General features: G+C 44.9%; 1 protein-coding gene across 3 annotated transcripts in view; it reads left to right on the top strand.

Moving 5' to 3' along the window:
• Positions 1 to 26,524, top strand: part of CA10 (carbonic anhydrase 10) — a 357,102-nt gene that overhangs the window by 266,677 nt on the left and 63,901 nt on the right. For all 3 annotated transcript variants that reach the window (XM_082212776.1, XM_082212777.1, XM_082212778.1), the window contains exon 5: positions 5,105 to 5,290. In XM_082212776.1, the coding sequence (XP_082068902.1) occupies positions 5,105 to 5,290 (186 nt within the window). The remainder of the gene's footprint in view (positions 1 to 5,104; positions 5,291 to 26,524) is intronic.

Below are 26,524 nucleotides of genomic sequence, written 5' to 3'. Positions count from 1 at the left end.
TTGTTGCTGTTGTTGTTTAGTTGTGTCCGACTCTTCATGATCCCATGGACCAGAGCACGCCAGGCACTTCTGTCTTCCACTGCCTCCCGCAGTTTGGTCAAACTAAAGCTGGTAGCTTCAAGAACACTATCCAACCATCTCGTTCTCTGTTGTCCCCTTCTCCTTGTGCCCTCCATCTTTCCCAACATCAGGGTCTTTTCCAGGGAGTCTTCTCTTCTCATGAGGTGGCCAAAGTATTGTAGCCTCAGCTTCAGGATCTGTCCTTCCAGTGAGCACTCAGGGCTGATTTCCTTAAGAATGGATAGGTTTGATCTTCTTGCAGTCCATGGGACTCTCAAGAGTCTCCTCCAGCACCATAATTCAAAAGCATCAATGTGTCGGCAAGGTGATGTCTAGGTTTGTCATTGCTTTTCTCCCAAGAAGCAGGCGTCTTTTAATTTCATGGCTGCTGTCACCATCTACAGTGATCATGGAGCCCAAGAAAGTAAAATCTCTCACTGCCTCCATTTCTTCCCCTTCTATTTGCCAGGAGGTGATGGTCCCAGATATTACTGAACTCCAACTCCCATCATCCCTAGCCAGCTAGGCCAATGGTCAGGGACAACGGGAGTTGTAGTCCAACAACATCTGGGGATCCAAGGCTGGGAAAGGCTACTCTAGACCCTTGCCAGAAATCATCCTACACTAAAATAGACCTCAATGTAATATCGGTGTCTGCTTCATTGTGTTACATAATATATTTTGCAGCCTAAGTCAACCTTATGAAGGCTTACCATGGCCAATGAAAATGCTATGTTAATGGTATTTATATATTTACTTTCCGTCTTACTCAATGGGTACTTATAATTTTGAGGCTGTTACCAGGCTCACCCTCCAGTTCAACTGCATATGTACTGTTTGAAGCCTGTAAGTTAGTTGCAGCAGCCTTAGCAATCAAAAGAAGGGGAGCAAATTGGCCAAGGCTGGACCACAATGGAAGCTTGTACACTAGCTTTTTCCAATTTGGTAGAAGTTGTCGGACTAAAGTTTCCATCATCCCTGGCCATTGCCCATGTTGGCTGAAGCTGATGGGAGTTATAATCAAAAACATCTGGGGGGTCAACAAGTTGGAGAACGCTTCTCTATCCTTGCAGTTGCAGTCCATTTTTAAACATGCTTGGAGGAAACTGAGCTTTTGGACTGATCTCTGCCTTCATGGTACAAAAACTGCCTTGGTTGCCATGATTGATGACATTTGTTGTTAAAGAGATAGCAGGAGGGCAACTCTGCTCGTTCTCTTTGACTTCTGTTGCTGTTGATGCCATTGACACAGTAGTCTCTTGGGCTGACTCCAAGACGTGGGGTGGCACCACCAATTTCATGGTGGTTCCATTCCTACTTTCAGATAATAGCAGATAGGGACAGCTATTTCCTGGCACCATGAGAATTAGCCTGTTGCATTTTGCACAAGTCCATTCTGTCCTGCCTCCCACCAATGCTGCTTAACATCTGTATGAAGCCACTGGGAGATGTGATCAGGAGTTTTGGGGTGAGGTGTCTTCAGCATGTGGATGACACACCCAGGTCTATCTTTCCATACCTCCTGCATCAGGAAGGGCAGTTCAGGGAGTGGAAACCACTGAGGTCATCTTGCTCAAGGGCCCTCCAGAACCTACAGCTGGTGCTGAGAACTTTGTCCCAGGAACAAAGTCCAGAGAAAACCCATGTAAACTGAAACTTATGAAACACACCTGTCAGTCCTTGCAGTATGATGTTCCAGGGACTCTAGCGAAGCAAGCTGAGATCAGCAGTCAGTCGAACAGAGTTGTAGCTCTTTAGCTAGGACAGGCTAGCAAGCCAAGCAGACTGATCAGGCAAAAGCAAGTTTCCATGGGGCAAGTGGAAAAGAGTACTGATGCAGATTGCTGCCTGGATGTCTTAGGAATACTTCCTAAATTGCCCCAAGAGAGCTGGTCAAGAGAGCTACACTTAGAGTACTCTTTTGTGTATTTTGCTAGCTCTCCCTTATAATCCATAGAGAGATATTAGGTTTGTGTTAGTACTCCGATTGAACCATTTTTTTAAAAAGAATGCAAGGGTAGCCTAATTTAAGTTTTGCACCCAGCTGAGTAAGTAATGGGTTTTTGAATATATTTCAAGAGCATTCAGAAGTGAATTAAACATTTAGCAATGTGCCGTTTCAGAATAGCAAACTGCCTTTTCAACCAATGAGGGGTGCTCGGTTGCTCAGCGTTTTAGAGCTCGGATTCAGTGAAGCAAGCCCTCATTGAAATATTAAAGCAAATCTGATATTTGTTTACTACACATGCAAATATCAAGGTAATAAACTAGAGGGCAAGCACAAAGCTCCTCGACTTGTGGGTTCCCCCCCCTCTCCAGGCATTAATAAATGACTTTATGTGACAAATAGAAACTTTTTACACTCTTCCTTTGAAATTAGAAACAGGGTGTAAAGTACCTGTGTTGATATGATGATGCAAAACTCTGGATGGCCAACCTTAATTTCTATCACAGCATCTCTATAATGCAACCTTTTTTTTTTCTTACAAGGGAATGAGCAACAACAGAACAAGACCTTTGAGCACAGTAATTGCTATTACGGGTAAAATGACACAGCAGCACGGTTAATGATTATGGTGCGTGATGTACTAACTATAGGGTATCATATGTAATTGTCAAGACACTCCTTTCAAATTAAAGCTCAACAAAGCATGCCATAAAGCATGCTATAGTTCCCGCTATTTAATACAAATTAGCATAATTTAAATGTACTGTTTGTATCCAGCCTGGTGATTTATTATTTTTATTTTCCTAACAACTGCTGAGAAGAAAAATGATTATTACCTTGAACTCGAGCAAGAAGGAATTGTACAATCCACTAGGAAAAAAAGTCTCCAGCATGCGTCTTAGTGGCATGAATGGGTGCTATACTGGAGCACTGTTTTAATTATACTCTTTAGATGCAATTTCATTTTTTCCTTTCACTCTCAGAGTCCTTGGTCTGATTGTCAGCAAACAAACATACAGGCAACAGCCTGGTTTTATTGACTGGGAAATCAGCAGGGATGGGGTGGGTCATAAAAGATCTTCTGCAAAATTTTATTTTTCCATAAAGAAAGGGACTAATGACAGCAAGTTCTTCCAAAGATGAGGTAGATGTAGAGTGGATTGGGGAGTTTTTAGTTTTTGTGCTCTTCCTGCTCTCAGCTTTTTCAGGTAGCCAGCAAGAAATCACAATATGCTGGATTTGAGGCCCAAGGGAGGGTGACTTGCTGGAGCAGTCATTTCAATTTTAGGAGTACTGTTGTCTTCTTGGGCAGGACCCATTCATCCCAATGAAGATTGAGCAAGGTGATGGGAAGGGCAGATTGTCCTTCTTTGCCTTTACAGTGGCATCAGTAAAAACATGCATCTTTTTATTTTATTTTTTAAAATGCATTGATTTCCTTCATAGTTGAACAATAAATCTATTTATGCACTGGTGGTCTCGATCACGACCCTCCACACTGTTTGTTACTTTAGCCTCCCACTGCTACCAGTGTGTTTTGGAACTGAAGCTTGTGAAAGGCAGGAAATTGTGTTTCTTCCCTGCTCTGCTACTATCATCCGGGTGTGAACATAATTCTCAGTGTGTCGGAGCAGTTGGAGTGTCAGATTGGGACCTGGCAGACTAGGGTTCAAATCCCTCACCGCTATGTAGCTCACTGAGCAATACACTCAGCCTCACCTGTCTCATGTGGTTGTTGCGAAGATGGAACTGGGAGGTGGAAGAGAACCTGGGGTTCTTTGGAGGGACGGCACAATATAAATGTAATAGTGAAGGGATGGAAATAATATACAGTCATACCTCGGGTTGCAGACGCTTCAGGTTGCGTTTTTTCAGGTTATGGACCGCCGAAACCCGGAAGTAACAGAACGGGTTACTTCTGGGTTTCGGCGGTCCGCATGCGCAGAAGCGCCGAATTGTAACCTGCGCATGCACAGATGCAGGTTGCGAACGCTGCAGGTTGCGAACATGCATCCTGCATGGATCATATTCGCAACCCGAGCTTCGTGTAGTGCAAAATGCCCAGGTATGTCAGTGATCTAACAGTGAAACCCAGTGGCTATCAACCACAAACAGAAACATGAAGAAAGGAACCGGGCTATTTCCTTTAAATGCAGAACATCCAACCAAGATGGAGATTGTAATAGTTAGTAGTGATTTTTCTCTGAATTAGATGAGTCGGAGGAAGAGATGTGAACCATCCATGTTGTAGTAACTGTCGTGGAGCAGATAGGTGTGGCTTGCTGGGTGGAGTCCAGCCACTACACAAGCTTCCGGTCAGATGGGTCACTCTTGCTTACTGGGAGGGTAAAGAGGGACAAGGCAGAAAATGCACTGGCCAGAACAATGCATTTTCACCATAGTGATCTCCCTCCCACTCCTGAAAAGCTAGTGTACTTCCAGGAAGTTAGCATAGTGACTTTGCCTGCCCACTAGCAACTGACTTCTGGGGACAGAAGTGTTGCCCTCAGTGATGGCAAGGAGGATGTAAGGTTGTATGCTTATCTTACATGTTTTTTAAATCTGTATATTTGCAAAGCTAGTCTACTCTGCTTTTAGCCAATTGTTTTTTTATAATTTTTTCAGTGAGAATAAATGAGTTGAATCTTTGATATGTTTAAATGCAATGTAAATAATTAATCCTTCCAATGAAATATTCCCCTTTCTCGGGCCCAAAATCCGGTAATGAAGTCATTATTCAAGTCTCGTATAAAGGATACTTTCAAACTCCTACTTATTTAGAAGCACACTAATCGCATTTATTGTGTTCCTCACACACTTCCAGCTAAAGTGTGTGTATATATCTTACATATTTTGCATGAAATATGTATACTTATTAAAATAATTCAATATATAATGTAATGCTCAAAGCAGGGAAATGAAGCCCTTATGGGTTTGTGAATTTCCTCACAGCCTTTTTTAAAAAAAAATCTAGATCAACAGGAGACAGTTAAAAGTAAAAACAAACAGAAACCAAAACTAAATAAATTTCAACCTTGAAGCAAGCCAAGACTTGCAAAGTTCATGCTTTTTCTTCCCCACTTCCATTTTGTTTAGGTCAGTGGGACAATGTATAACACAGGGAGGCATGTTTCTCTACGACTGGACAAAGAACATTTGGTCAACATCTCTGGAGGACCCATGACATACAGCCACCGATTGGAAGAGATCCGGTTACACTTTGGAAGCGAAGACAGTCAGGGATCAGAACACCTTCTGAATGGACAAGCTTTCTCTGGAGAGGTATGTCAATATGCTTTAAGCTCTGCAGAGAATTTTATTTTATTTATTTTTTAAGATCCCTGGGGAGCTGACTTGCTCATGTTTCTATCCTCAGCACAGGATTTCTGCACTTTGCGAAATATAAAAACCATCAGTTATGTAATGGGAACATAGAAATTCTGCAGCTAGAATACACTATGCACATTTAGCTACACTTGCTTATTGTTCTATTTTTCAAGCAGTTTGCTTGGTTTTCTTTCTGGAATCAGTCGCTTGCCCCTGGTGAAAAGGATGTGCTTGTTGCAACTCCAAACCACAGAAAGAAATAGTTAAAGGGTGTACAGAGGCGCGCCTGTTGCTTTCAAACTGTGTTCCCTGGAAGCTTATCAGGGGTTACTCAAAGAGAAGATCAGCAATGGGGGTGTGGTGAGCCAACTCCCCAGCAAGACAGCTTGCCAACCACAACCAATATCTCTCAGCAGAGGCAGAGTTACCTGCTCCGACACCCGGAGAGGCACATATGCTGTGCACCCGGGGGCAGGGGCCATGGGGCAGAGCGAGCGTCTCAGGGGCAAGCTGCCCATGGGAGCAGAGCAAGCCACCCATTGGGGGTGGAGCGAGCCACCCATGGCGGGCTGCTACCTGGGCGGGAAGAAAGGAGCCATGCTGCTTTGCCAGCAGCCTTCCTCCCTTCCCTCTTCCTTTTGACAGCTCGAGGGAGGCTTCCAGTGTGGTGTAGGGGTTAAGAGTGGTGGACTCGTAATCTGGTGAACCAGGTTCGCTTCCCCGCTCTTCCACATGCAGCTGCTGGGTGACTTTGGGCTAGTCACACTTCTCTGAAGTCTCTCAGCCTCACTCACATCGCAGAGTGTTTGTTGTGGGGGAGGAAGGGAAAGGAGAATGTTAGCCGCTTGGAGACTCCTTCGGGTAGTGATAAAGCGGGATATCAAATCCAAACTACTACTACTACTACTACTACTATTCTTCTTCTTCTTCTTCTTCTTCTTCTTCTTCTTCTTCTTCCCCCCTCCCCAGGAAGCAGCCTGGGAACGGGGGACAATGGCACGCCACCTGCCCATGACTCCCAAGCCTCCCCTGAGCTGTCAAAACAAAGGGGCAAGGCCCCCCAGCAAAGCAGTGCAGCTCCGCCCCTTCCCCCGATGGCTCAGGGTAGTCAGTGAGTTGAATGTCACCCCCCTCAGTGATGTCACCCAGCGTGGACCGCCCCCACCAAATCCCCTTCCTCCGCCCCTGTCTCTCTCCAATCCACAGCTACTGGTTCTCGCCATCACCCAGTGTTAGTTGAGAATGCACCCAATAGGCTTCAGCTGTGCCCTTGAATATACCCCAGATTCCTCTGCAGGACACAGCAGAGCATTCCTGAGCAGACATGTTGATGTGGAAGACTTACCTAAAGACAGGACACTGGGGTGGAAGGCAAAGAGTCATTGCTGTAGAGTCAAATGCCTTTCTAATTTCAGAGGTCTTACAGCGGGAAACACAATAGTTTCTAGGCATTTTAATAGGTCTATCTATAGGCTCTCAGGGTGGTTTTTGTTTGTTTGTTCTTCACAAGCAAAGAAGGACCCGTAATGAAATCAATCAAGATAATCTCTTGCCTCAGAGAAATGAACGGGATTTGTATGCTTATCTTACTTGTTTCAGTGAAGCTTTCAGTCTGCATCAGAGCTCTGGGCAGTCTTGTCAGGAATCCGGTCCAACCCAAAGAGCAACAGGAGAGGAGGCTGGCATCTGCCCATATTTAGTATGGGACCCAGCAAACCATCAGATGGAAGGTCATGCTAGAACAGAAGTCCAGCCAGCCATTAAGTCAAACAGGCCTATCATAATGCTGGAAGATTTGTACTCAGAGGGATTGGAGGAGGGCGTATCAGGCATAGTCAACAGAGGGATGTGGTGTTGTGGTGGTGCGCTCCCAACAACAGCAGCATTGCTGCTTAGTGGGGTGTGACGTTAACATATGAGAGTGCTGGAGGTTACCCAGGGGTGGAGTCAGAGGGACTATAAAACCAGCTCTGGGAGGGGCAAAGGGAGGAGTTCGTTGGGTGGTTGGTTGGAGTGGGAGTGAATTGGGGTAGAGTCTGTGGGGAGGTTGAGTTAGTGTAGCGAAATAAGCTGCGTCAGGAACAGTTAGGGGCTAGGAAGACAAGTAACTATCTGAGAGGTGGTTTAGTGAGTGAGAGCAGGTAGCGGAAGTTATAGGTCTGGATAGGCACCCCATTATTGTAACTGACCGATGCCATTTATGAAACGACATGCTTGTTAATCTGCAATAAATAAACAGAAGTTTATGTTCCCATTTAACCCTGACTGGACTCAGTATTGTACCAGGTAGGGCCTGAGTGGTGGCAGCGAGAAATAAAGTGGTGGCACAGGGATCAATAGACTGTGAAACGTCCAGGGACTCTGTGTGATCACCACATGGGGCAGTTCAGGGCAGTGGTCAAGTTCCAGACTCAATATGGACTCCAGTGGATTGAGTCCAGAGAAGAAGCAGTGAGTCAGATGACCTTGGAGGGGGAAGTCTGCTGAGACAATCAAGATGGTTCCAATAAGCAGGAAGGTGGAGATCTTTATGAGATTTTACAGCCAGCCATGGGTCATCAGGGGCTAGGAGAAATCAGTGGGTGAGGTCAAATGTATTGTTCAGATGAGAGGCCCCAGCCTGTTTCTAATGCTTTTAGGATGTTGGTTTCATGCATCAGGAGAAACCGGGAATGTAGTTGTTCATTCACTCATTCATTCATATACCATGATCTAGAAGAATTTCAAAGAAGGGTTCAGGGTAATGCAATGGATCATAAACATCATAAAACAATATTTAAAAATGCAGTATTCCAGTTTCCTGAATCCCCACAGTGACCAGCAAAATACCTCAGCCGATATCAGTGGTCAGGGAATGCTTTGTTGAGCAGGATGTTCCTCAGCAAAAAAATATAAAGCGGTCGGCTCCTGGTTTAAGGTCTGCTGGACCCCAGTATATGATCATGAGCTGTTCCCAATAGGATGTGCCTGAGAGCACAAACAAATATGGTAATAAGAGACGTACATCCTCTTACAAATATGTACAAAAGGCTCTTTCAATATCCTGTTGTTATTCTTTCTGACGCACCAAAAGGTTCCTAGCGATGCAGGAGTTTATTCTGCTGAAGATGAATAGCCGCTCTGCAGCCTATGCCATCTATCACCAAGTAGTGATAAGTCAATTAACGCCTGCCGTTTTCATTGGCATCGCAGAACAACAGATATGTAAAGAGCAGTAGATTAATTGCAGCCTTGTCAAATTGTGTTATTAAAATGGATGGCAATCATTGTCTTTGTTTTCCAAAAGTAGGCGACTGCCTGACAAAGTCAAGAAACAGTATTTTCATGAAATTACGTACAACTCGAACTTCTGACACCCGTGTGCTGATTTCACACACTATGGTTGAACCCCCCCCCCAAAGCCCTACCATTAGTGCAAGGACTTGTGGTTGCACAACGGGGTTGCTCTCCCCATGCACCCAACACACACACACCCATGCCCTGATCTGCTCAGTGGAGGGAGGGCTAGAACAAATGGAGGGGGAGAGGGAGGATGTGTTTGACAGGATGTGTTTGATGGATACAACTCAGTGAACATATTTGCTGAATTTAGCATTCATCTTTTTAAAGGAGAGATGGGGACTCATGTGCTTTAAGTCTGTGTTGCATATTCAAATACCACCTGTTCCTGGGTTAAAAGCCTGGTGTACTTTGCCAGGAATATATTGCTGAGTATGAATAAAAGAAGTCATCCTCTCAGGGAGGTGGGGGGGGGTCACAATTAATTCAACCACAACATTGGTCTGGGGGAAAAAATCCTTATTAATGCCCTCTTAATTGTGGGTAAATTCCTGCTTGATTTTAAATGCTTAATAGATAGGCTTCTAGCTACCCAGAATTCAACACTGTAGTTAACACTAAGTACCGTAACCAAGTGGGAAACTATATCATAAACTCTTGGAGTTTGTTTTTCCCAATCCTACAATTGATTCCTTGCATTTGGAAGGGGGGCGTTGAATGGATTTCAGCATTCTTCCTGCTGAATTTCAGAACTGCAATTTGCCACAAGCTATCTGCATTACATTCTGGAGCTTTTCAATGGGAAATGACACAGGTCAGTCTTAAGTATTTGAGCTCAAAGATAAGCTTATTAACATAGAAAATTGAGCCTTGGAGGAAAGAACCAGAAGAGGGAACATATGCCTAATGTAAGGGCAGTATAGCAAAACCTCTGTGGACTACAAATGAATGTTCAAATTCAGCAATGTAAGTCAACATGGCAATGTATTAAATAGCTAGAGAGATAAAATGCAAATCAAGAGGTAGCTGTGATATTTTAGGAAGCAAATGAAGGATGGCAAAAAAAAATAAAAAATTAGATGACTTTATGGGACAGTAAAGCTGTCCAAAATGTGTTAACCTTTAAATCTGTCTCTTATATCTACTGCTTTGGTGGTTGCAGTGGTGCTTCCAAGTTGGTGCTGTATGTATTAAATGTATGGCTCAAATGCATCAAATAACAGATACAAGCAATGGCCAACCAAACCATTTTGCCGGCATCCCTATCCTACCTTCTCATTCATCCTGGCATCTGGTCTTCAAACTCTGCAGTAGCAGGGCATGATGTTCACCATGTGTTTAAGATGCACACACAACCGTTGGAGAGGATATCAGGGCCTGGTTGGATAAGGAGGAGAACTGGGAGCCACCAGCCCAAGAGTCCCCCAGGGAGAGCTCTGAAGATGACGTCTTAGGGCCCAGAGCCTGGTGATGGGACACTGAGGAGCAATCAGCAGAAGGGAAGAGCTGGGAGCCAATAGAAGCAGAAGACTTGAATTATCAAGGGGGGGTCAGGAGAAGGAGGGTCATCCAGGACAGGATTAGAAGCTGTAAGTCACAGCATGCATGCAGACAGTCTCAGTCCTGCTGACTCTCCTTCCCCTCTTACCCCTTGCTCCAGAAGGGCCCTGCACGTTGCTGAGCAGTGCACCAGACAGGTCCAGAGGGCATGCCTAGAGCTTAGTTTCAGCAATGCCTCCATTGAGTTAAGACTAACCAGGGGACATTGCTGTGTTTTTTATTTCTGCTAAAAAACAAAACAAAACTAATTGTATTCCATGCCTTCTGTGTGTGTGCCTGTGGATGACCTGGCTCCTTGACAGCTCCATGACACAGGATCAGGACTGACCCAAAGTCTAAGAGTCCTAGTCAACATGCTAACCAAGGTGGACCATCAAATGAAGTTCTTGTGCTCCATCAGCGTAGATTGATTGTGAAGTGCAGGAAATCCATTTCTTGGCTAGCTGATTCCCATCCATGACTTTCATGTTGACTGTAACTTCAGCATCAGGCAATAGGCGAGCTTAAATTAGCATCCATTTACATACATCTGTGATCATGGCCACTGGGCCCATCATCTCCTGGCAAATAGAAGGGGGGAAAATGGAGGCAGTGAGAGATTTTACTTTCTTGGGCTCCATGATCACTGCAGATGGTGACAGCAGCCATGAAATTAAAAGACGCCTGTTTCTTGGGAGAAAAGCGATGACAAACCTAGACAGCATCTTAAAAAGCAGAGACATCACCTTGCCAACAAAGGTCCATATAGTTAAAGCTATGGTTTTCCCAGCAGTGATGCATGGAAGTGAGAGCTGGACCATAAAGAAGGCTGATCGCCGAAGAATGGATGCTTTTGATTTATGGTGCTGGAGGAGACTCTTGAGAGTCCCACGGACTGCAAGAAGATCAAACCTATCCATTCTTAAGGAAATCAGCCCTGAGTGCTCACTGGAAGGACAGATCCTGAAGCTGAGGCTCCAATACTTTTTCCACCTCATGAGAAGAGACCCTGATGTTGCGAAAGATGGAGGGCAGAAGGAGAAGGGGACGACAGAGGACGAGATGGTTGGACAGTGTTCTCGAAGCTACCAGCATGAGTTTAACCAAACTGTGGGAGGCTGTGGAAGACAGAAGTGCCTGGCGTGCTCTGGTCCATGGGGTTACGAAGTGTCGGACACGACTAAACAACAACAAACAACAACAACATACATCTGTTCATGTACAATGCATTTAAGACTGCAATGCTGTACACACTCACATGGAATAAGCCCCATGGTGCTCTGTCGGACTTACTTCTAAATGGACACTCGTGGGGTTGCACAATAAATGTAGTAGATAGCTACATTTGAAGACATTTATATAAATTAGCAAGTGAATTAATTAATAAGCACAGTGAACTGAGTTAACCTTAATTGAACATTTGAAATCATGCTAGTTTACCTGTTGATCAGCCTCTTCTTTTGCCCCTAAAAGTATCCTTGCTTAAGCAGAGTAGTTGGGTGACCAAATGGAATATGTATCTGTGCGATAATAGCATTCATCTCTGTTGCAGCGCTAACAAACTGCTTCCTGTGCACCCATCTTTTGAATCTACAAGATGAAAAAATTCAAAGAGAGAAAAGGTGAATGAATATGATCTTGGGAAAAGATATCTGAAGTATTTGATTGCTTGAGAAAATTACTTGTGTAGAGGATATCTCAGTTCATAAAGCAGTCCTCAATTACGGGAATCTTTTATATAAATGAAAAACCCGAATCCATTTTGTATACATTCATCTTAGAAGGACTTGACTTTAGAGAACATTCAGCTCTGAATCTGCCCAAATTAACAAGCTGGAGTCAGCAATGGACAAATGCAGAATGTGTATAAGCTTAGGAAAAGCTGGGTGCCTGTGGGAATAGGTAAAGAATGGAAGCTTGTTCCTGCAAATACTCCACTCATGGGTTCAGAGGTAGGATTTGAAAGAGAGGAGGGGGGGAAATGGGATGGGGCAGCTGTTTCCAGTGTAGGGAGCAACATAGGTGAAGAAGAAGAAGAAGAAGAAGAAGAAGAAGAAGAAGAAGAAGAAGAAGAAGAAGAAGACGTGTGCAAGCAACAGCAGACTAGTTTCTGCAGAATCTTTGCCTTGACATCTCTATAAACTCCTTTGTCTAAAACAAAGCCAATCTCCATATTATACAACTTTAATTGTTAATCTGTTGACAGGTAATTAAAAAAAGGCTGCAGATGCAAATATGAACTAATTACTGTGTTGAACTCAATTTACTTGATTTTTATCTTCCATTAAGAGTTATTGTCAGTTATGGCAAGTGCGAATATATATGTAAAGTGTGCAGGGACAGAACAACGACCCGTCAGTTTTAGAAGGTTAAAAATGGGTGGAACAAACCGCAGTTAATGAACCAGCCCAAAGTCTAGGAGAATGGAAAGTGATAGCAGTTTCAAAATGCCAACCAAAATATCACTGGTTGGAGCAGACTGTTGGACACTGTAACTGTTGCTCTTCGTACTTCCTTGACCGCGCTGTAGGACTGAGTTTCGTAATATCAGCTTAAAAGACAAATGCACCTCTATTTACAAATCTCCGTGACCTACTGATATAATCCTTGTTTAAACACTTGCACCCAAGCCCCTCCCCTGCAACATGGGGGAGGGTATTGAATCAGAGCCCCTGAAACAACTGCCTCCCAATTTACCACCAGCAAAGGGATTGGCAAATGGGGGGGGGGCTGTTTTGCTCTGAAGGACGCTCAGAACTCTCATTTCGAATTGTGTAATCCGCAGTGTGGTTAGGGTTCCTTGTCATCACCCCATTTGCCCACTGGACTCCTTCCCACTGCTTTCCCTTCTTTCACAATACAGTGGTACCTCGGGTTACATACGCTTCAGGTTACAGATGCTTCAGGTTACAGACTCCGCTGACCCAGAAATATTACCTCGGGTTAAGAACTTTGCTTCAGGGTGAGAACAGAAATCGTGCTCCAGCGGTGCGGCGGCAGCAGGAGGCCCCATTAGCCAAAGTGGTGCTTCAGGTTAAGACCAGTTTCAGGTTAAGAACAGACCTCCAGAATGAATTAAGTTCTTAACCTGAGGTACCACTGTAGTAAGCTTTTTCTTTTTTTCCCCCTCGCCCTTTAAAGTTGGGTGTTGGGGGCAGGATAACCAACAGTGGAGAGAAGAAAAAGTTTTTTTAAAAAAAGGTAAAGTACCCCTGGACAGAGCATTTACCTTCCTGCCGCAGTGGTACCTATTTATTTACTTCTGCTGGCATGCTTGCGAACTGCTAGGTTGGCAGGAGCTGGGACAGAGCAATGGGAGCTCACTCTGTCATGGGGATTCGAACCTCCGACCTTCTGATCAGCAAGCCCAAGAGGCTCAGTGGTTTAGACCACAGTGCCACACGCATCCCATGGAGAGAGGTATGCTTGCATTTGCAAGGTATTTTGAGGATTGGTCCTCACATAGGTTTTGATCATTTGAGGCAGCAGGGCTCACATTTTGGCGTGCCCTTTTCAGAAATTAAAAGGGACGTGGGTGGCGCTGTGGGTTAAACCACAGAGCCTATGACTTGCCAATCAGAAGGTCGGCAGTTCGAATCCCCGCAACGGGGTGAGGTCCCATTGCTTAGTCCCTGCTCCTGCCAACCTAGCAGTTTGAAAGCACGTCAAAGTGCAAGTGGATAAATAGGTACCGCTCTGGCAGGAAGGTAAATGGCGTTTCCGTGCATTGCTCTGGTTCGCCAGAAGCGGCTTAATCATGCTGGCCACATGACCCGGAAGCTGTACGCCGGCTCCCTTGGCCAATAAAGCGAGATGAGCACCGCAAACCCAGAGTCAGTCACGACTGGACCTAATGGTCAGGGGTCCCTTTACTGTTACCTTTTCAGAAATTGGCCCCATTCAAGTCATTGGGTCCATCATGTGGCATCGAGGATTTCCTGAACCCCTTCAGGCACAAAAGTAGTTCTCCTCCACCTCACTGACTGAGTTCTTGGCTGCCTTCCCCTTTTCCTTTAGACTGCAGTTGTACATCTTCTTTATTAGCACTGGTTTTACAGTTATGTGATGAGTGTCATCGTAGAGCCCAGGGTCTTCCCTGTAATATTGCTCTTGTCACAGTGCTGGTTGAGAAGAAAAAACATTGGATTCCCTACGTAGATTTCATTATGCAAATAGAGTTATAGGGTATCCGAGCTCCTGTGGACACGAATCAGTTCTGTGCCACGTACATTCAGGATTCATGACACAGACATCCTTATTTCTACTCACTTGAAATAGCAAGTAAAACATTTGAAGCGAGTGCCTTTCGGGGAAAGATTTATGTTTCGTATTGCGGGGCTAAGCATGCATTTTATGGGAAAGCGGATGAAACTGGGAAAGGCTCAGACTTTCAGTTGTAGTAAAATGAAAAGGCAAGTTTCACTTGATTCTTCCTACAAATGTCTTCCGTGATTAGGTTTTCCAAGCTTCAGGAAATATTCCCAAGCATGAGCATCCTGTTGTTAACATCTAGTAGAGCACTAGCCTGCCAGATATTTATCCTGAAGCCTGCTAGGGATGAAGGAAGATGTTTAAACATGCATCATTTAAACACGTTCTGAAACAATAAGTAAACCGAAACGTGGCCCTTCTTCAGAATTCACACTTTCCTCTAATTTTTTTATGCAGTTCTCCAGCCAAGTGATGTGTACACAAATACATGTGCTGGGTTAAAGTGTGCATATATTAAGAAATAATATACAAAAATGTATTATACTAGGGGAAATTGTTTTGTGAAGAGAATGTATATTGGGCAAAATAATAATAATAATAATAATAATAATAATAATAATAATAATACAGTGGTACCTCTGGTTACCAACTTAATTCGTTCTGGAGGTCCATTCTTAACCTGAAACCATTCTTAACCTGAGGTACCACTTTAGCTAATGGGGCCTCCCGCTGTTGCCACCACACCACCACCAGACGATTTCTGTTCTCATCCTGGGGCAAAGTTCTTAACCCGAGGTACTACTTCCAGGTTAGTGGAGTCTGTAACCCGAAGTGTTTGTAACCCGAGGTACCACTGTAATTGGCAGGGTACAGGTCAGTTTGAGGTGTTTCAGATTGGTTCCGCCATTGCACCTGCACCACGCCAAACTCTCCACTGTCTTTCCCCTCTGTCATTCAGTAACAGGCAGTGACACAGTGTTGGAAAGCCAGATCAGGGAGTGTGCGGCATTGCATTGTATAGTTCAGCAGAGTGGTTCAGACTGGAGAAGATCTAGAATTGTATATAGGTGACCTGTGGGGTCAGTTGCCTTTCATTCTCAGCACATTTATCTGTCATTTCTCACTGTGATGTACTAGCAGTAAACTCCTCTGAGCCCCTGTCTTGACAGTGCAAGGATCATGAGGAGGCCAGTAAGTGCCACATGACACCATGAAATTTAGATTACAAAAAGGCAGAAAATAATACTTAGCATTTAGATGGAATGTCCCTGTTGTTGTTTAGTTGTTTAGTTGTGTCCAACTCTTCGTGACCCCATGGACCAGAGCACGGCAGGCACTCCTGTCTTCCACTGCCTCCCGCAGTTTGGTCAAACTCATGTTGGTAGCTTCGAGAACACTGTCCAACCATCTCGTCCTCTGTCATCCCCTTCTCCTTCTGCCCTCCATCTTTCCCAACATCAGGGTCTTTTCCAGGGAGTTTTCTCTTCACATGAGGTGGCCAAAGTATTGGAGCCTCAGCTTCACGATCTGTCCTTCCAGTGAGCACTCAGGGCTGATTTCCTTCAGAATGGATAAGTTTGATCTTCTTGCAGTCCATGGGACTCTCAAGAGTCTCCTCCAGCACCATAATTCAAAAGCATCAATTCTTTGGAGATCAGCCTTCTTTATGGTACAGCTTTCACTTCCATACATCACTAATGTAGATACATTAGGGAATGTCCCTAAGTTAGCCAAAAGTTTCAGACACATTATCTTAGTAATCCTTTCCTGGTTTAAGTTGCAATGAAGGGAACAAGGGGCAATTCATGTCCCTTATGCAAATTTACAGTAACGGATACCTGCCGTGAGATTAGTTTGCCTTATGTGGGCCAGGATTCCAAGTGGGAGTCATGTCACTTGGATGAGGCTTCTGTGTGAAAGAATTCTACGAAGCACTGAGGGCTTCCACCAAAGCATTTGCTATTACCATGCTTCTTTATCTCCTGGTTGTAGAATACACACGGTAAATAAGAGATTAGTAAACTCCATCAGGCCCAATTAGGACTGGGGCCAGCAGTTAGTTTTAAAAGTGGATAGAGGGACCCCTTTCCTCAGAGTGTTACAAATTCACTTTAAATGAGCCCCCATGGGAGCAATTTCCTGGTGGCTGCAGCTTCATATTGTCTTCTCACTCCTTCCTCCTAATGCCTCGCTTGTGGGTATTCCAGTGGTGAAGGAGACCTTGATCTCTTGCGCTTGCTGTCACTGCTTGTCCCCTTTTCCCTAGTGTGTGGAGCAGCATGTGCAGAAAGCCTTAGGAAAACCACATTTCTCAGGGTTTCATGCAGGCATTCTAGCAATGCTTCATATGCCAGGAAGGTTGGGAGGAAGGGACTAAGACAGGGGTCGGCAAACTAAGGCCCGAGGGCCAGATGTGGCCCGCCGAGCTCGCCAATCCGGCCCGTGAACCTTGCGGACCCTGCTGCACGTTCAGTCAGTCCCCGCGCTAAACCAGCGCAGTGTGGAGACCTCACCATGCAGGGACTGACTTCCGCAACACAACACGGCTTCTAATTGGCTGCAGGAAGCTCCTGCAGCCAATCAGAAGCCGTGGACGCCTCTGGGCGGACGGTGACGCTGGTGCGGCCTCCACACCACCACCACCGCTTCCTTCTGCTGAGCTCTTCCTGCTCAGCCGCTTCATCCTGCTCGGCCGCCTCAGTTGGAAGGAAGGGGTGGCACCCAGAGGTGGAGGAGCCAGAGGAAGCGGCCGAGCGGAAAGAACTGAGCAGGAGGAAGCGGTGTCAACGTGGAGGCTGCCTCTGTCGCCCAGGCCAGAGGACGACACCAACGTTTGCTGAAGACAAGGCAGCGGCAGCATGAGTGGCGGCAGCGGGGGGTCCTTTCAGGAGAGGGGGGGTCCTTTCAGGACAGGGGTGCTTTTGGGAGAGGGTGGGTCCGGCCCCCCACAAGGTCTGAGGGGAAGTGGACCAGCCCCCTCCTGAAAAAGTTTGCTGACCCCTGGACTGAGCCCTCCCACTTCACCTCAGCTGCTGGAGCCATCACCACAGTGAGGTAAGTGAGGGCAGGTTTGGAAGGGAGGAGTTCTTCTCCAGCTCAGATTAAACTCTGAACCACAAAAGAACTCAAGGGCATTAGGCTCACCCTTGCCAGCACTATGATCTGTTGGGAGTTCCTATTCCAAGCCTAGACTTCGGCAGCATCTCCAGTAGAAAAATAAATGACAAATCGGGGGGGGGGGCTATTACGATTAAGAAAATAAAGTGAGAGGCAGTAGTCAGATATCCAGCATTTCACCAAATAACTACACCTCTGCCCAGTAACATTTTATAAGTTGCTATTAGAATGGCATTTAAAAGCGCCAAATGCAGGTTACATGCAATATGCATTTTTGTTTTGTTTTAATGAATTGCCTCTTTTTGAACAGAGAAAAGGGAAGGGATGGGGTCCTTAATGATTTCCTCACCAAGTGAAACCCCCAAGAGGTGGCAGGGGGATGGATAGCTGAACGAGCAAAGAGATTTAGAGCAGAAATGCAACTGGTGTGGAAAGGGTTAAGGGTTGACTTAAAAAACAAAAGTGACACTCAGTTTTCTTGCATGCATTTGCGTGTATCATCCAGAGTTTGCCCCTAAGAAAAGAACTATAACTACTCAATGTATTGTTGCTTTAAGTGTTGATTAAATTAGTCCAATTGGGTAATTTCCTGTTTTGTTCCCCTTATTTATTTGTTCAGCTACCAACTGTTCTGTTTATTCGAGGGATGCAAGAACAGTCTGTCACATAACAGATTCTAGTTCCCTTTAGGGATCAGAATTTTAAACTTTGCCAGCACAAAACAGAAAGGGATATTTCTCTCCTCTTCTTCCCACACACACACACCCGTTCAGAAAGAAGTTCACCGATTTTCTCCCTTTGGGCCATTAAGATACTGAAAACTCTAAACTTCCAGTGTCGCTTATAAAATATGCATTTTCCCTGAATTGTTTTCAGTTGCTAAAGGATTGCTATTACTTGCTTAAGGGATGACGTGTCTTTAATTAAAGAGGATGTTACTCCCAGAGGCAGAAGCTTTCAGTTTTACAATAATTCAGGGGTAACTTAATGAATTCACCATTACAACTTTTCAATTTTTATTTTAACATTGGTCCTCCAAGGCCTGTTCTAATATTTGCTGTGCCGGCAACGTACCACAGGGTGATTGAGCCAGGCTTTGATAACAAGAAACGGTTGCAGGATCAGGGACAAGATGGTGAACTTTGATTGAATCTGATTGGCCTCACTATCAGACTGTCTGTGTCCAAAATATGTGCCGATCAGATCCAAATTCGGTGCCATAACTAGGGAATCCGTATGAGGACTTTGTTGTTCTTTAGTCGTTTGGTTGTGTCTGACTCTTTGTGACCCCATGGACCAGAGCACGCCAGGCACTTCTGTCTTCCACTGCCTCCCGCAGTTTGATCAAACTCATGTTGGTAGCTTCGAGAACACTGTCCAACCATCTCATCCTCTGTTGTCCCCGTCTCCTTGTGCCCTCCATCTTTCCCAACATCAGGGTCTTTTCCAGGGAGTCCTCTCTTCTCATGAGGTAGCCAAAGTATTGGAGCTTCAGCTTCAGGATCTGTCCTTCCAGTGAGCACTCAGGGCTGATTTCCTTCAGAATGGAGAGGTTGGATCTTCTTGCAGTCCATGGGACTCTCAAGAGTCTCCTCCAGCACCATAATTCAAAAGCATCAATTCTTCGGCGATCGGCCTTCTTTATGGTCCAGCTCTCACTTGCATACATCACTACTGGGAAAACCATAGCTTTAACTATACGGACCTTTGTTGGCAAGGTGATGTCTCTGCTTTTTAAGATGCTGTCTAGGTTTGTCATCGCTTTTGAGGACTAGGAAGTCAAAAAGATAGGATCCCAAGATACCAGGTAAGCTGGAGAAGTTAGTGCAGGGGCCAAATGTGGGCCTCCAACCCTTTCCATTTGACCTTTGAACTCTCCTCAGGCCGCACCCACTCCCAAGCCAAACCCTTAACCTGCCTCAGCTTTGCACCACCTGGCTGAAATATGTCATTGAACTCTGATAATGTCCCTTGCTTGCCTGGATAGAAAATGGTGTGAGAATATGTGCAGAAACCAGCCTGCTATACAAAGCCGAAATTTGCATGTGTTGCTCCGCCCACTTTTGCCTCTAGCTCTGCCTTCCATTGGCATGTGGCCCCCAGAAAGAAATGTGGCCCTCAGGCCAGAAAGGGCTCTGCACTCCTGGGATGGAGTGTAGTAGAATGGTTAGAATCCCAGACTAGGACCAGGAGAATCCAGGTTCGTTTCCTGATTCAGGCATGAAACTCAGCCACCATCTCTCTTTGCCTGAACAGGGTTGTTGTGAAGATAAAACCATTAGGTAAGAGGAGAGAGAACTACATATGCTCCCTTCAGCGCCTTGGAAGAAAGTAAGGATACAAGTGTAACAAACAAATACTACAGGGCAGAAGCCCAGAGAGTTGCAGACTGCATGAACAGCAAACTCATCTGCTGTATTTGTTGCTGAGAAACGTGCTAAGAGGAAGGCATGCTTGGCAAACCCTCACCATGATCAACTCCCGCACACAAACCTATGTCCCCACTGTGGAAGGACATGTGGATCCAGAATTGGCCTCCACAGTCACTTACGGACTCGCTGTTAAAACCGTGTTCATGGAAGGCAATGTTACTCGTCTACGAGTGATTGCCAGAGAAGAAGAAAAGAAGAATTTGTTGCTCGACTGTTAATGCTTCAGATTGCAGGTAGAAAATCAAGAATCAGAATGCCCCCTCGTGTTAAGAAACCAACACAAAACACCTCGAACACTCAAACCTAGCAGGTAAAGAGAAAGGGTAGGGATGACTCTTGGGGGCAAGTTATTTCAGAATAAACGTGGGTGCAGATATTTAGGGCCGAGGTGTCGTCGTATTATGACTCATTTTTGAGAGTCAGGCAATGTCGCTGATGCATCAAGGCATCATTGTGTATGTCTGATTAAATCTGGGGTGGCTAATCTGTGGCCCATATCTACCCCACCTATCCTGCCTCTGCCTCTGCCTCTGATTCAGCCCTTCTCTCCGTCATAGACTTCCCCCGCTCACTAAGCCCTCTTACCTCTTCAGCTTCTGACACCTCCTCCCAGTCTTCTCCCTATGACCACTCGTCACCATCCCACCACCAATCCCCTGGCTTTGAGCCTTCTTCCCTTAGGGGTTCCCCAGATGGTTCCTCCCACCATTTCTCTGCGTCCAAACAGTCTAAGGAACACAGTGTTCTTTACTATTCGGAGCATGTATGGATGTCATGGCTGGGGGACCCTCTTCAGCCTGGGGGCAGCATTCCATTTTGGACAACTTCCTTTTTTTCTTGCGCATATAATTTTTATAAAATTTTCTGTTTTACAATTTAAAATACCGCATTTTTCGCCCTATAGGACGCACTTTTTCCCCTCCAAGAATGAAGGGGAAATCTGGGTGCGTCCTATGGGGCGAATGCAGGCTTTCGCTGAAGCTTGGAGAGCGAGAGGGGTCGGTGCGCACCGACCCCTCTTCTTCTCCAGGCTTCAGGAAGACATCCGCAGCCTAGGCAGCCCTACGGGAGTTCCCACAGGGATGTCTAGGCTGCAGATAGCAGCCTGATTCCCGGAGCACCGGGCGCCCTGAAAGCAGAGCGCCCGGCGCTTCGGGAACACATCCGCAGCATGGGGAGCCATGCGGGAGGCCCCCGCAGGGCTTCCCACACTGCGGATAGCAGCCTGCTGCCCGGCGGGCGGGCCGCCCTGAAGCAGAGTGCCCTGAGCGCTGGACAGATATCCGCAGCGTGGGCAGCCCTGCAGGAGTTCCCCGCAGGGCTCCCCACGCTGCGTATAGCAGCCTGCCGCCCGGCGGGCGAGGCGCCCTGAAGCAGAGCTCCCCTCACGCTGGGCAGACATGGGCCAGCCCCACAAGCTCGGGGGACAGCAGGGAGGCGCAGCACCGCCATCCCGCTGTTCCTCAACCTGGTTCGGGTCCCCCGACCTGCTTTTGGGGGGGAAATAAAGGGGGGAAATTTTTTCTTTATTTCCCCCCCAAAAAAAAACACTAGGTGCGTCCTATGGGGCGGAGCGTCCTATGGGACGAAAAATACGGTACTAATTTTTACATCCTTAAGCTATCAGAGATTTCCAGTCTTCTCTTTCCATGCTTCACCTTACATATCATAAATCCCTGCATATTTTACAAAAACTATACCATTCAGTAGTCCATTATTGCATCCATCAAAGCTTATTTACCCTGTTGAATTTATCTTAATGCTGCCAGCGTTTTCAGCTGTACACAATTATTTTCCCATATATTCAATAAATGTTTTCCAGTCTTCTCTAAATGTATGTTCTTCTTGTTCTCTTATTCTATGTTAAGTCTTCAAGCTTAATATTCTGTCAACTTAAGTTGCCATTCTTCTTTGGTTGGGACCTTGCTCGTTTTCCATTTGGGGGCAAAAAAACACAGGCCGCAGTAGTAGCATACATAAATAGCCTTTTTTGACACTTGAGAATTTCAGTCTGAATTATCCCCAACAGAAAGGACTCTGGGTTGGGTGGGGGGGTTTTTTGGGGGGGGAGTACTTTTAAACATTTTTTTCAATTCATTATGGATCATTTCCCAATACACTTTTACAAGTCCACCACATATGAAAGAACGTTCCCTCCACCTCTTTGTGCCTCCAGCACTTATCTGATTCAGTCTTATACATCTTAGCAAGCCTACTCAGAGTTAAATACCCTCTGTAAATCATTGTCAAGTAGTTCTCCTTCAAAGAATAACATGGACAGCTTTCTAGGGGTTGCGTGCCAATGGCAGGCCAAGCCAGCTGCACATGTGAATGGAGCAATAAACGTGAATTTCCGCATTCACACAACCCGCTCTACCCTCTATTCGGACAGGGAATATGCCTTATCAGGGCTCAACAGCCCATTGCAGCCAGGCAAATACATTCAGAGGCAGTGCTAATGTCCTAAGGGGCCAGGCAGAAAGCATTGGGGTAACATTTGTTCACTATCCCAAATATGTCCAGATCTCTATTTTCTCTTTAATTAAGCTCACTGATGAATAGTACACACACACACACACACACACACAAATCAATAAAGCTTTGGTTTCAAAACATTTTTATTTCTATAGCAAATTTTTAATAACTTTTTTGCAATACAAAAAGAGTTAATGTTTTAAAAAGCAATTCATTTCTGTCCAGGCAAGCTCTGTGAGAATTAAATTGGGTTATGAATTAAGAACATTTAGCATAGGCAAACACTTAATAAGGAGATTTGTTTTTCTTTCAAAATTATTGCAGTCAGAGCAGCTGTCCCTTGTGAAAAATTGCATTAGTATCACCTTAAGCACCAAGGAAATGGGTTTCAGTTCTGTAAGAAATCCAAAATTTGTTCCAAACTCATCTTTTCCCCTATTTATCGCCTGATGTTCCATCACTTTTTATCATCCCGTACTCTTACCTTTCAGCAAAGCAGTGAGCATTAATGCACACCAATTCCTATGAAATACTACATTAAAAACCAAAAAAGGGATTGAGCTAATTCATTCAAAATCAACCCCTCCCCAAAAGTAAAAAAGGGTGCAGAAAATCTATCTCAACTAATATATACTGTACTAACATATAATAATATACTAATATATATACTTGAGCTAATACATACTTCTATTTTTTCTGAATGTCAGCAAACAGCAAAGTTCAACAATTTGGGTTATCAATATGAAAACAGTTGATGTCAAATCTCCAGTCTAGTTTTAGATAAAATCCCAATCACTGAAAAACAGCCTTAGCACAGTCTGACATGCATCTATTTAGATGGAAAATGACAGGACAAACGACTAAGAAAACCATGAAGAGAGGCCTAGTTCTTGTTTTCCTTTTTTGGGGAAAATAGTTTTTATTTGGACAAAATACAATTATTATCTTCCATAAATAGTATCATTGCACTGTTACATTTTACTCATTTGTAGCACATTGTTACCCCCCCCAAAATGAACACCTTTGCCTAGTTCTCACTAAGGTGATCAACCTGTGTCTGAGTTACACCACTTGAGATAATAATAATAATAATAATAATAATAATAATAATAATAATAATAATATAGTTATACCCTTCCCATCTGGCTGGGTTTTTCCAGCCACTCTGGGAGGTTCCCAACAGAATGTTAAAAACATGATAAAACATCAAACATTAAAAACTTCCCTATACTTCTCTTTTATGTTGGCAGAGAGAGACAAAATCTAGCATAGCTTTCTCCCGTGACATGCTGGATTTCTATACGTAGGGTTTCTTTTTTAATGTCTGAAGACTCCATCATACTCATGGTCATTCCATCACAACAGCCTGATGTGGTACTGCTGAAACACACATTTATCAAGACCATGAGAACTAGGCCAGAGACGATACTGAAATGATAAACCACGCAAAATTGTGCTAGGATTGCGACAAGTTTTGAAGAACCCATCAACAATCTCTTTCCTTAATGAGCTCAGCAAAGACGCTCTCTGGGGCTCCTTCCCATTCTTTTGCTTGCCAGAAGAGCAAAAGAGAGAGAAGATGGGGCAAATAACCATTAGGAGCCTCATCCTGTTCACTTGGAGGCTTTTGCACATTTTGCTTTCCATCTGGGAGAAGTGGCAATTTAGAGTATGTAAGCATTCTGTTCAGCTGAACTGAGCAAAGCCACTACAACAGAGCCCTGAGATGCTCTCATAATAAACTGATCCTTAAGGAAGCATAGATAAAGGTCAAGTGTAAAAAACAAGCGATACCAGAAGGATTGTACCAAAGGCAATTGGAGTTTACTCTGGCTAAGTTACAATACCGCAGCTGCTTTTAATGACTTAATTCATCCAAGCACAATGTCAGAAAGATTATTAAGTCACTCAGCGGCTAGATAAACGAGGGCTATCTTCTTAAATTATAATGAGTTTGCAATGCACAAATAAAACTTTTCACTGCAGGTGGCTAAGGCCTCTTACTGCCTTGGCCCATATAAAGAGCTGTTGCTTCAACATGGCTCCTCGCGGAATCTCTGAAGAAAATAGGGAGGTTGGTGCAAGGGCCGTAAAATCCACCAGGCTTAGCTGTGTCATCATCCCTCAGAGCCGACTTTGATTGTTTATAAACTGCCTGTGGGCATTCGTTCCTTGTCAGCACGGAATTACCTGAATTAATAAAAGAGGCTCAACTTTGTGGAGATTAGAGCGTGTCTCTTAATGAATTAAACACCTAGCATTCCCTCTTCCAAATTATCCACAGATTGTCCCTGCGTGCATTTTCAAAGGGTTATCATCCAAACCCCTGCAATGCAGGAATCTCAGCTAAAACCTCCATGGCAGTTGGCCATCCAGCCTCAAAACCACCAAGGCGAGTCCACCATTTTCTGAGGGAGTCGGAAAGTTCTTAGTCCGATTTTCCTTTCTTGTAACTGGAGGCCATTGGCTCGAGTCCTACCCTCCAGAGCAGGAGGAAACAAACTTGCTCCATCTTCCATGTGGCAGCCCTTGTGATATTTGAAGATGGCTATCATAGCTCCTCTCAGTCCTCTCAGCCAGCAATGGTGTAGTGATTAAGAGCGGTGGACTTGTAATCTGGTGAACCAGGTTCGCGTCTCCGCTCCTCCACATGCAGCTGCTGGGTGACCTTGGGCTAGTCACACTTCTCTGAAGTCTCTCAGCCCCACTCACCTCACGGAGTGTTTGTTGTGAGGGAGGAAGGGAAAGGAGAATGTTAGCTGCTTTGAGACTCCTTCGGGTAGTGATAAAGCGGGATATTAAATCTAAACTCTTCTTCTTCTTGTCCAGGCTAAACATACCCAGCTCCTTCAAGTGTTCCTCATAAAGCTTGGTTTCCAGACTCTTGATCATCTTGGTCACCCTCCTCTTGTCAATATCCTTCTTAAATTGCGGCACCCAGAACTGGACACAGGACTCCAGGTGTGGCCTGACCAAGGCAGAATAAAGTGATACTATCACTTCCCTTGATCTGGACACTGTACTTCTCTTGATGCAGCTTAGAATAGCATTAGCTATTTTTCTGCTGCTATATCACACTGTTGACTCTACTGAGACCCCTCGATCCTTTTCACATGTACTACTGGCAATCAGAGTGTCCCCCATCTTATATATGTACAGCTACTGCTTCTTGCCTAGCTGCAGAATCACAGAACTGTAGAATTGGAAGGGAATCCAAAGGTCATCTGTTCCAACCCCCTGCGATGCAGGAATCTAAACTGAAGTAGAACCGTACATTTGCCCCTGCTGAAATTCATTTTGTTAGCTTTGGCCCAGTTCCTCAATCCATTAAGGTCATGAATCCCAATTCTGTCTTCTGTGGCATTTTCTCTGGATCGCCATTGAGATGCCTTAACAGCAAATCAGGCAAATTTTCCAGATTATGCAGTCAATCCCAAAATAGGCATTTACAGGGGGGTAAATGGGCAGCTCACAAATTTGAGTCATGTGAAAGTTCAGGGGTGCCAACTATGGGGGGCTCTGGGTTCCTGAGCACCCACAAAAGTTTTGTTGTGGGTGCTCAGCATCCACACCATAGGGCCCCCAACACGACTTCCTCTGTCTCAGGAAGCACTGGAAATCACATCTGAGGCCTTGTGAGAACTTGGAGATGCTGTCTGAGGCCATGTGAGAACTCAGAACCCAACTTCTGGTGACACCAAGGAAAAGTGGACATTCCAGGATCAAATCAGAAACCGGGATAATAATAATAATAATAATAATAATAATAATAATAATAATAATAATAATAAAAAATTTTATTTATATCCCGCCCTCCCCAGCCAAAGCCGGGCTCAGAGCGGCTAACATCAAATGTATAACACATCAACATAAAATCAGACAATCAATTAAAATACATCCTCAAATCAGATCAGGATCAGAATAAAATCCAATCAGATGGCAACCCGCAGATTAGGGTTGGGGACCTTAAATGCTCCCCAGGCCCAACTGTTTGTACTGAACTTATATGGGCCTGTGAGAAAAATTGGGAGGCCACTTTCATGCAAGTTCTTATGAAAGGGGCGAGGGAGTCAGACTGAACCCCAACCAAAGGCCAGACGGAACAGCTCCGTATTGCAGGCCCTGCGGAAAGATG

This window comes from Podarcis vaucheri (genome assembly GCF_965113315.1).
Source record: "Podarcis vaucheri genome assembly, chromosome: 2".
Classification (NCBI taxonomy): Eukaryota; Metazoa; Chordata; class Lepidosauria; order Squamata; family Lacertidae; genus Podarcis; species Podarcis vaucheri.
This window is presented reverse-complemented; position numbering and strand designations above follow the sequence as displayed.